Below are 12695 nucleotides of genomic sequence, written 5' to 3' on the forward strand. Positions count from 1 at the left end.
GTTCCTCTAAAAGGTAGTATATCAATTATTGTTGTACCTGTAAAGAATTTTTTGTATATTGCCTTAATATCTGGTTTGTATATAATATAGACTCTATTTGTATGTATTTATATGTTGTTTTTAACTATATGTGTTAATTGGTGGTGGTTATTGTGTAGGGGTTGGTGGATGCTAATCCACTTCCTATATAAGTCCGCCATTACCAATGCATTGTATGCTTGAAGAAGACCCTTGTGGTTGAAACGTTGCACGTGGCAAATAAAGAAATTTGGTTTGGATATTTCACCCGGACTGGATGCTGTCCTTCATTGCTTTTTTTGGTATTGACTATTGTTGCATCACCCATGAGATACAAATGGGACTACTCATCGTGAGCAATGTGAAACGTGGTAATTAAAATGGGTGTTCTCCCAGGTCTGTGTGGAGATGGAGGTCAAATTACTATTTTTAGATATGCCGCGTTTCTTGCTCCCTCGAGTTCAGTAATTCATGTCTGGGACGAGTCATGTTGCCGGTGTAGCCTCCTTGAATGCTCATACTACTACTTCTCATTCTGTTAAATAAGGAAAGAAAATACTGAGTTATGTATGAGAATGACATCTTCAAATATCAGGAAGCGAAAGTTTACGTTGAGCTGAAGAAAAGTGACACACGAGACTTTGATGGTTGAAGTTCAATTTGTGGTCATACCCCGTCCATTGTTCTGGACGCTCTGAGGAATTACCTATGCTTTAGTTTGGATTTTGATGGCATGAAACAAGATCAGTTTTCTCTGACTCTTAAGATTTTTCCGAAAACCCAAGTCTTTGGTCAAGACGACAGGAGAATATACCCACCAGCCAGAAGGTATCCTCCTTCTTGATCATAATGTAAGGAGACATTAAGGGAGTTGTAGGAACAAGGAGGGGTACGAGAAATCAAGGCAGATATAAGGTCAAGAACGGATAATGTCTTCATCCAATGAAGTAAGATTGGCCAACATTATTGACAAATATGACGGATGAGCGGATCGATTTTAAACAATCAAATTTTAATAAAATCTCCCAAAATCTGAGCAATTAGGAATCTTGAGCGATTTGCTTAGCACAAAACAAATAGGCAAAATGGTAACTAACAATCTACCATTTTGCTTGATTTTGGGTGCTTGAAACTGGTTAAAAAACAATCAAATCTTATACTCATCTTTTCTTGGCCTTCCCCAAATCTAACCCACCTTGAATGCACCTCCATTCAGCGCCTCTTCCTTCCTTTGTCCTCTAGGTCTTCTGTCATGGTGACAGTGTGTGACGCACATCAGTAATGTGCGTCGCATCTGGCATAACTAGGTGTGTGGAACTCATGACACCGTAGGGCCTAATTAGCAATGGTGGCACCTGCCAGGAGATCCAGAAGATGAAGAAGAAGGAAGAGGAGCTGATCAGAAGACCTTCAGGGGAGTCGGGAGCGGTAGCGGCAGGACATGCATGGGAGGATGGAGAAGAGGAAAGTATAAGAGTTTATCTTTTGTTAAACTCTTCCCGGCAGAGTCACTTTGTACTGAATTCATGTGACGTAAAAATCTCTTCGAATTGACAAAATCTGCCAGGATCGAATTTCAGGAGATTTTTAGGAGAAAAATTTACTGAACTCAAACAAATTTATATCCATGGATCATTTTATGGATTTGGGTTCAACTCATCAGTGGAAGTTGTGTAAAAGTTTTGATTTTGGTTTCATTAAAGATTGGCATCCTTTCTAAGACATGACCAACCGACTCCTCAGTCATGAATCTAATTTTCGATTCTCTTGGCACACCAAATCAAACTTATTTGTGGTTCACACTATTCACATTTGACATATTTTTTAATCAATTGACAGCTCAAACTCAGCTAATGGATCTGAAGTTGGTAATATTGGACTAGTCGCTTGGCTGGATCAAAAGATGTGACTTTTTCAGCTCTCGACCCTCTAGACCTGAGTAAGAACAATATTTTTTTTTCTACAATATTTGGAACCCTCCAATGGTATCGAATAAATGAAAATTCTTTTAAAACTAATCTCTTGAGTTCTTACAGGTCCACATCAGTAGATTACACGACTGATGAATTGGCTTAGTCCACCATTCATTTCTTGATATCAGCTAAAACATTTTAACAATCTTCAATAATGGAATGTTTCGAAGCACCATAGATATTAAAGATGTTTTCAGAAGAGATTTGCATTGGAAGAAAATCCATTTAAAACCAATCTTCTGCGTTCTGTTAGGTCCATGTCAGATCACATCACTGGAGTATTGGCGCTTGATTCTTCTCTAATTTTTCAGGTGTAATGTCTTTGATGTTCCTTAAACCTTTCGAAAAGCTTTAGAGATTTTCCTTTATGGAAAAATCTTTAGCACCATGGATTTTCAAGATCTTTTTTCCAGTGATAGACCTACTTGAATGTCACTCTAATGTATCTTCGTGAGATTCTGAAGATCTTTTAACAGAAGATGCTGCGACAGAGTCCTTCAACATCATTTATGGTACCACTACATATTATCTTGAAGGATTCAGTTGAAGGTCCTAAAATGACTTGAATGGTTCAAGGTGGAATTACTTACTTTGGCAACTTGACATTCAACTGATTGACTCTTCAATGTATCTAAGACATGTCAGAAGATCAAAACATTGTTGAGAGGTTGTTTGATCCGCCCTGTCCTCTGGAATAAACCAGTCCTTGAGAAGATCCATAAAAAGAAAGGATTTCACTCAAGTCATCAGAAGATTACACTCAACCCTCAACTATGTGTCTGCTTTGTCCCTAGAGTTACTCATCGTATTCAGAGGGAATCCCTCCCAAACGAAGAGGGTTTCACAAAAATGCAGTCACGTTTGACGAAGGAAACGCTCTATACAACATCGACGAGTCTCGTTCACTTGCACTATGATCAGGGCGTTGAACCGTTAAAAGGAACACGTTTGTCATTGATATTTTTCAGAACGGTCGCCTACACGTGTCTTGGCCGTAAAATTGGAAAGTCTTCAAAAACTTTGCTTTATGTATTATCTATCTATGTTGTGCGTACCTCAATGAATACAATGGTCTCTCAGGAACGTGTCTAGTCAACTACTATCAGAAAAATAATTAAAATTATGGAGCTTTACAAAATTCAGAAAAAATATCCGTGAACAATTAGCAAAAATTGCCTTTTTTTGGCAAAGGGAATGATTCTGCAATTCTGTAGGGGATTTTTAATATTATGGTTTGTCCCAAGTGGGTAATTTCACCTATCCATAAAGTAAGTTTTCAAATTCTGATTGCTGGGGATCGGATTGATGAAACCCTCACAGGTCCCAAAACTTGGGCTCCTGCTCTTTCTTCTTTGCATAAGCACAAGCCAACCATAAGGCTACTTTCACACTAGCGTCGGAATCTCCCCGTCGCAATGCGTCGGGCCGAGATTCCGACGCTAGCGTTTGATGCGCCGCACAACGGGTGTAGCGGATGCATTTCTCCGGCGCATCAGCTGCCCCATTGTGAGGTGCGGGGAGGTGGGGGCGGAGTTCCGGCTGCGCATGTGCGGTCGGAAAAAGCAGTCCGTCGACAGCAAAAAACGTTACATTTAACGTTTTTTGCACCCGGCAGTCCTACACAACACGGCGCAACCGTCGCATGACGGTTGCGACGTGTGGCAATGCGTCAATAATGTTAATCTATGGGGCAAAAACGCATCCTGCAAACAACTTTGCAGGATGCGTTTTTTGCCATAAACGACGCATTGCGACTTATTGCAAAAAAACGCTAGTGTGAAAGTAGCCTAAGCATTTTGTAAGTGGAGTTTGGGAAACCATCTCCAGATCCAGGGCCGAGACTCCACTACGGCTCCTGGTGTTTTTAATTGTCGCGTCAACAGCGCTGCAGTCAATCACTGAGCTCATGGGTTTTGAGCAGCTCATGCCCAAAAACTGGCATGCAGCGCTGGTGACGTGAGACAATAACGGACACCAGAAGACTCAACTCTGGACCCGAGGGGGGTGAGGAAAGCGCATTTTCTTTCCTTCTATGTTTTGATGAAAAAAAAGAAGAAGCAGAAATCGGGTAACAGGAAAATCCCTTTAACCGAGTATGACATAGTATTTGTTTCTCAGCCTCTAGTTGCTGCGGCAAAGCACGTAGTGTTTGAGTGTTTGTAAACAACAAAAGTATTTACTGTCCCATAAATGTAGCGACCTCCAAATAATCAGTCACCAGTCACCCAAGCTCATGCGTGCTCAGGAATTTTCTCGCATTCTCCGGGGCAAGATTTTTTTTTTTGCGTCTGTAAAAGTCTTTGGGAAATGGACAGAATTTGAGGATGATGTCACTCAGCCGCCTACGTACTCAGACAATTCCTGTCATTTAATAAGGTCCACCACCCACTTCTGCTCAGACTATAAGTATCTGAGTCCATCAAAGTCATTACAGCTTAGAGGAACAATACACATCCGAGACAGAAGCTTCCAGGACGATTCGGAGGATACATACAAAATGCAGAAGAGAATCGCCGTGAACGTCTTCCTGATACTTGGTGAGTACACGACCTGCACACATTAGACAGAGAAGACTCTCACAGTTTGTTAGTGTGGCCTGGAAACATCTCAGACAAGTAACTACCGAAATCCAGATAGTTCCACCCTGCTGTACCCGTGATGTAGCAGAGGTAGCTTTGTAACCGAGTTCCTCGAAGCTGCATGGTCTCATTATAAAGAGTGCATTGACATCATGTAGGATGATACATTATTTTAGATTTAATTGATTTAACATATCTATGTACCTCTTATCGTATCTATACATCCATCTATTTCTTATTTTTCTATGTCATATCTCTATCTTCTTTCCCATCTTTCTTTCCTTTTTCTCTCTTTCCTTCCTACTTGCTTCCTCCATCCTCCTCTCCCTCCTTCATTCTTCCTTACTTCTTTCCTTCATTCCCTCCTTCTCTCCTTACTTCACTTTCACCCTCCTTCCTTGTCTACCTCCCTCCCTCCTTTCTTCTCATCCTTACCTTCTTCCTTCTCTGTCTCTCCTTTCTTCCTTTCCACCCTCTATTTTTCCTTCCTTCCTTTTTCCTTCCTTCTTCCCTACCCTCCCTTTCTCTCTTTCCTTACTGCCTTCTCTCCCTTTCGCTTTCCGTTCTTTATTTTCTCTTCCTTCTTTCTCTCCTCCTTACTTTTCCTCCCTCTCGTCTTTCCCTCATTCCTTCCTTCCTCCATCCCCCCTTCCTTCATTTCTCCCTTTCCTCCATCACATCCTTTCTTTCTTCCTTCCTTCGATTCTCCTTCCATCCATCCTTATTTTCTCCCTTTCTTTCTTCCTTCCCTCCTTCCTTCCTTTCTCCCTTTTATCTATCCTTTCATTCCCCCCTTCCTTCTTTCCTTCCTTCCTATCTTTTTTCCTTCCTCCCTCCCTTTCTCCCTTTCTTTTACTTTCTCTCTTTCTTCCTTCCGTCCTCCCTCCATCCCTCTCATCTTTCATTCCTTTCTCCATTCCTTCCTTCCTTCCTCCCTTCCTTCCTTCCTCCCTTCCTTTCTTCCTCCCTTCCTTTCATTTCCCCTTCCTTCTTTCCTTCCTTCCTTCCTTCCTTCCTTCCTATCTTTTTTACTTCCTCCCTCCCTTTCACCCTTTCTTTTACTTTCTCTCTTTCTTCCTTCCTTCCTCTCTCCATCCATCTCATCTTTCATTCCTTTCTCCATTCCTTCCTCCCTTCCTTTCTTCCTCCCTTCCTTTCATTCCCCCCTTCCTTCTTTCCTTCCTTCCTATCTTTTTTCCTTCCTCCCTCCCTTTCTCCTTTTCTTTTACTTTCTCTCTTTCTTCCTTCCTTCCTCCCTCCATCCCTCTCATCTTTCATTCATTTCTCCATTCCTTCCTTCCTCCCTTCCTTCCTTTCTTCCTCCCTTCCTTCCTATCTTTTTTACTTCCTCCCTCCCTTTCACCCTTTCTTTTACTTTCTCTCTTTCTTCCTTCCTTCCTCCCTCCATCCCTCTCATCTTTCATTCCTTTCTCCACTCCTTCCTCCCTTCTTTCTTCCTCCCTTCCTTTCTTTCTTCCTCCCTTCCTTTCTTTCTTCCTTCCTTCCTTCCTTCCTCATATAACTTTGGGGGAGATCTTAGTGTATATGCATCGATCCATGTTCCAGACGATGAGAATTTCCGGATGATCACAGTCTTACATGCTAAAACAAATCAATCACGTGTCCAAATCATTAATACAATCAAATGGAAAAACACTATCCTCCAGAATGTTGGATCTGACAGCTGCTTGGACGCCTGGAGACCAGTTTTTCAATGAGTCACTTGGGTGCGAGATTGTGTCTCGTCTTTGTTGGGACTTCAATTAGGAAAGTCAGTGCGCAAAAGAAACACAGAATGTTCTTCACGATAAGGGAAAAATTCAAGAGATTCAATAAATTATATCTTAAAGGGAACCTGTCGGCTTCAAATTCTTTTTTTTAAAGCCTAGGTATATATAGGTGAAGAATGCTGCTGGGTTAGGAACATGGGAGTCCTGACACGTTCCCTTTAAATCCAGCGAAACTATAATTCTTGGTGGAATACTGGTCAAAGTTTCCAAATCTTACATTTATTTTCTAAATTTCTATTTTTTATTTGTATTATAAAATATAAATCAAGTGGGAATAAATTGTACAATATTTACGATAATATATTTTCTACTGATGGACGTTTAGAAAAGTATAAATGTTGCTAACAATGGCAATAAATTCTAAATATAAGCCATAAATTCTTAATTTTTTTCTTCTTGCAGAAATATTTACTGTATTTATATCCGCACAGGAGTCAGCAGCTTTACAGCCAGGTAATGATTAATATAAGAATATTTACATTGTTTCATTTACTCAGAATTTGTTTGCTAATACATATTACAAAGAATGTATCTAACATTATACTGCCCCCATGTACAAGAATATAACTACTATAATACTGCCCCCATGTACAAGAATATAACTACTATAATACTGTTCCTATGTACAAGAATATAACTACTATAATACTGCCCCTATGTACAAGACTATAACTACTATAATACTGCCCCTATATACAAGAATATAACTACTATAATACTGCTCCCTATATACAAGAATATAACTACTATAATACTGTCCCCATGTACAAGAATATAACTACTATAATACTGCTCCTATGTACAAGAATATAACTACTATAATACCGCTCCTATGTGCAAGAATATAACTACTATAATACTGCTCCTATGTACAAGAATATAACTACTATAATACTGCCCCTATGTACAAGAATATAACTATAATAATACTGCCCCTATGTACAAGAATATAACTACTATAATACTGCCCCTATGTACAAGAATATAACTACTATAATACTGTCCCCATGTACAAGAATATAACTACTATAATACTGCTCCTATGTACAAGAATATAACTACTATAATACTGTCCCCATGTACAAGAATATAACTACTATAATACTGCTCCTATGTACAAGAATATAACTACTATAATACTGCCCCTATGTACAAGAATATAACTACTATAATACTGCTCCTATGTACAAGAATATAACTACTATAATACTGCCCCTATGTACAAGAATATAACTACTATAATACTGCTCCTATGTACAAGAATATAACTACTATAATACTGCCCCTATGTACAAGAATATAACTACTATAATACTGCTCCTATGTACAAGAATATAACTACTATAATACTGCCCCTATGTGCAAGAATATAATTACTATAATACTGCTCCTATGTACAAGAATATAACTACTATAATACTGCTCCTATGTACAAGAATATAACTATAATAATACTGCCCCTATGTACATGAATATAACTACTATAATACTGCTCCTATGTACAAGAATATAACTACTATAATACTGCTCCTATGTACAAGAATATAACTATAATAATACTGCCCCTATGTACATGAATATAACTACTATAATACTGCTCCTATGTACAAGAATATAACTACTATAATACTGCCCCTATGTACAAGAATATAACTACTATAATACTGCCCCCTATGTACAAGAATATAACTGCTATAATACTGCTCCTATGTACAAGAATATAACTACTATAATACTGCTGCTATGTACAAGAATATAACTACTATAATACTGCTCCTATGTACAAGAATATAACTACTATAATACTGCCCCTATGTACAAGAATATAACTACTATAATACTGCTCTTATGTACAAGAATATAACTGCTATAATACTGCTCCTATGTACAAGAATATAACTACTATAATACTGCTGCTATGTACAAGAATATAACTACTATAATACTGCCCCTATGTACAAGAATATAACTACTATAATACTGCCCCTATGTACAAGAATATAACTACTATAATACTGCCCCTATGTACAAGAATATAACTACTATAATACTCCTCCTATGTACAAGAATATAACTACTATAATAAAAAAAGAAAAATTGAAATATCACATGGTCATAAGTCTTCAGACCCTTTGCTCAGTATTCAGTAGAAGCCTCTTTTGAGCTCGTACAGCCGTGAGTCTTTTTGGGAATGATACAAGTTTTTCACCCCTGGCTTTACGGGTCTTCGGCCATTCTTCCTTGCAGATCCTCTCCAGTTCTGTCAGGTTGGATGGTGAACGTTGGTGGACGCCATTTTCGGGTCTCTCCAGAGATGCTCCATTGGGTTTAGGTCAGGGCTCTGGTTGGGCCGGTCAGGAATGGTCACAGAGTTGTTCTGAAGCCGCTCCTTTGTTATTTTAGCTGTGTGCTTAGGGTCATTGTCTTGTTGGAAGGTGAACCTTCAGCCAAGTCTGAGGTCCAGAGCTCTCTGGAAGAGATTTCCATCCAGGATTTCTCTACTTGGCCGCATTCATATTTCCTTCAATGACAACCAGTCGTCCTGTCCCTGCAGCTGAAAAACACCCCCATAGCATGATGGTGCCTCCACTATGTTTCACTGTTGGGATTGTATTGGGCAGGTGATGAGCAGTGCCTGGTTTTCTCCAGATAGACCTTTTTGGTGATAATTGTAAGCAGTATATCTTCATCTCATTAGACCTGAGAATCTCATTTCTCATAGTCTGGGAGTACTTCATGTGTTTTTAGCAAACTCTATGCGGCTTTCATATGTCTTGCACTTGAGGAGAGGCTTCCGTCCGGCCACTCTGCCATAAAGGTCCGACTGGTGGAGGCTGCAGTGATAGTTGACTTTGTAGAACTTTCTCCAATCTCCCTACTGCATCTCTGGAGCTCAGTCACAGTGATCTTGAGGTCCTTCTTTACTATGATACTGCTCCTATGAACGAGAATATAACTACTATAATACTGCTCCTATGTACAAGAATATAACTACTATAATACTGCTCCTATGTACAAGAATATAACTACTATAATACTGCTCCTATGTACAAGAATAGAACTACTATAATACTGCCCTCTATGTACAAGAATATAGCTACTATAATACTGCTCCTATGTACAAGAATATAACTACTATAATACTGCCCTCTATGTACAAGAATATAGCTACTATAATACTGCTCCTATGTACAATAATATAACTACTATAATACTGCCCCTATGTACAAGAATATAACTACTATAATACTGCTCCTATGTACAAGAATATAACTGCTATAATACTGCTCCTATGTACAAGAATATAACTACTATAATACTGCCCTCTATGTACAAGAATATAACTACTATAATACTGCTCCTATGTACAAGAATATAACTACTATAATACTGCCCTCTATGTACAAGAATATAACTACTATAATACTGCTCCTATGTACAAGAATATAACTATTATAATACTGCCCCTATGTACAAGAATATAACTACTATAATACTGCCCTCTATGTACAAGAATATAGCTACTATAATACTGCTCCCTATGTACAAGAATATAACTACTATAATACTGCTCCTATGTACAAGAATATTACTACTATAATACTGCCCTCTATGTACAAGAATATAACTACTATAATACTGCTCCTATGTACAAGAATATTACTACTATAATACTGCCCCTATGTACAAGAATATAACTACTATAATACTGCTCCCTATGTACAAGAATATAACTACTATAATACTGCCCTCTATGTACAAGAATATAACTACTATAATACTGCCCTCTATGTACAAGAATATAGCTACTATAATACTGCTCCTATGTACAAGAATATAACTACTATAATACTGCCCCTATGTACAAGAATATAACTACTATAATACTGCCCCTATGTACAAGAATATAACTACTATAATACTGCCCTCTATGTACAAGAATATAGCTACTATAATACTGCCCCTATGTACAAGAATATAACTACTATAATACTGCCCCTATGTACAAGAATATAACTACTATAATACTGCCCTCTATGTACAAGAATATAGCTACTATAATACTGCTCCTATGTACAAGAATATAACTACTATAATACTGCCCCTTTATACAAGAATATAACTACTATAATACTGCTCATATGTACAAGATTATAACTACTATAATACTGCCCCTATGTACAAGAATATAACTACTATAATACTGCCCCTTTATACAAGAATATAACTACTATAATACTGCCCCTATGTACAAGAATATAACTACTATAATACTGCCCTCTATGTACAAGAATATAACTACTATAATACTGCCCCTATGTACAAGAATATAACTACTATAATACTGCTCCTATGTACAAGAATATAACTACTATAATACTGCCCCCTATGTACAAGAATATAACTACTATAATACTGCTCCTATGTACAAGAATATAACTACTATAATACTGCTCCTATGTACAAGAATATAACTACTATAATACTGCCCCTATGTACAAGAATATAACTACTATAATACTGCCCCTATATAGAAGAATATATCGTGTTGTGATTATTATCACACGAGGTTTCGGTTTTTTTCTTCCTTGCAGATTCCTTCTGTGAGCCCAATAAGATGTTTTACCAGTGTAAACCCTGCCCAAGGACCTGTGGTGACGTGAATATCCCATGTCTGAAGATTTGTCAGCCCGAATGTTACTGCAAACCTGGTTACGTCCTGGCATCTGTGAACTCCAACACCTGTATCCCCGAGTCTCAGTGCACGTCCTGTGGGCCAAATGCGAAGTTCACAGACTGTAACTCTCGCTGCCAGGACACCTGTGACAACTACATGGAGATAAACAGAGCCTGCCCCATGATGTGCCAGCCTGGCTGCGTCTGTGAGAAGGGTTACGTTATGTACAATAATCAGTGTATTAAGCCCATACTGTGCCCCAATAGGACACGGTCTTTGAATCCAATATTTTTGCCCCTGTTATATGGCGGGGCTTCAAATACCACCAACAGAGCCACTTAGGGTTATACCGCATGGCTTCTGACATATTTAAGTGCACTGTATATATGTTTTCTGTTTCTGCTTTCAATAAAATTATTTTATTTTGCATTTTGTTTGGGGTTTGAATAAAATAATCAGTAATTGAGGAGTATTCCCACTGAGAAAGCATATACTAGAGTGATAGTCAGATGCAAAAAATCAGATTACCTACTTTATGTTCAATTGTCATATGCTAAGTTATTTTGCAAATACAAGACATTATTTATCAACAACAGCAAGTATACTCCAGAGCTGCACTCGCTATTCTGCCGGTGCAGTCACTGTGTACATACATTACATTACTGACCCTGAGTTACCTCAAGTATTATACTCCAGAGCTGCACTCACTATTCTGCTGGTGCAGTCACTGTGTACATACATTACATTACTGATCCTGAGTCACGTCCTGTATTATACCCCAGAGCTGCACTCACTATTCTGCTGGTGCAGTCACTGTGTACATACATTACATTACTGATCCTGAGTCACGTCCTGTATTATACCCCAGAGCTGCACTCACTATTCTGCTGGTGCAGTCACTGTGTACATACATTACATTACTGATCCTGAGATACATCCTGTATTATACCCCAGAGCTGCACTCACTATTCTGCTGGTGCAGTCACTGTGTACATACATTACATTACTGATCCTGAGATACATCCTGTATTATACCCCAGAGCTGCACTCACTATTCTGCTGGTGCAGTCACTGTGTACATACATTACATTACTGATCCTGAGTTACATCCTGTATTATCCTCCAGAGCTGCACTCACTATTCTGCTGGTGCAGTCACTGTGTACATACATTACATTATTGATCCTGAGTTACATCCTGTATTATACCCCAGAGCTGCACTCACTATTCTGCTGGTGCAGTCACTGTGTACATATATTACATTACTGATCCTGAGTCACGTCCTGTATTATACCCCAGAGCTGCACTCACTATTCTTCTGGTGCAGTCACTGTGTACATACAATACATTACTGATCCTGAGTTACATCCTGTATTATACCCCAGAGCTGCACTCACTATTCTGCTGGTGCAGTCACTGTGTACATACATTACATTACTGATCCTAAGTTACATCCTGTATTATACTCCAGAGCTGCACTCACTATTCTGCTGGTGCAGTCACTATGTACATACATTACATTACTGATCCTGAGTTACATCCTGTATTATACCCCAGAGCTGCACTCACTATTCTGCTGGTGCAGTCACTGTGTACATACATTACATTACTGATCCTGAGTTATATCCTGTATTATATTCCAGAGCTGCACTCACTAT

General features: G+C 38.7%; 1 protein-coding gene across 1 annotated transcript; it reads left to right on the forward strand.

Annotated features, from left to right (window-relative positions):
• Positions 1-1392: 1392 nt before the first annotated feature.
• Positions 1393-11467, forward strand: LOC138651610 (zonadhesin-like). Its single transcript, XM_069741928.1, has 4 exons — positions 1393-1486; positions 4289-4528; positions 6763-6813; positions 10956-11467. The coding sequence occupies exons 1-4, from the start codon at positions 1393-1395 to the stop codon at positions 11378-11380; spliced, it is 810 nt and encodes a 269-aa protein (XP_069598029.1). The 3' UTR covers positions 11381-11467.
• The last annotated feature ends 1228 nt before the right edge of the window (positions 11468-12695 follow it).

The sequence above is a fragment of the Ranitomeya imitator genome, chromosome 10 (assembly GCF_032444005.1).
Source record: "Ranitomeya imitator isolate aRanImi1 chromosome 10, aRanImi1.pri, whole genome shotgun sequence".
Classification (NCBI taxonomy): Eukaryota; Metazoa; Chordata; class Amphibia; order Anura; family Dendrobatidae; genus Ranitomeya; species Ranitomeya imitator.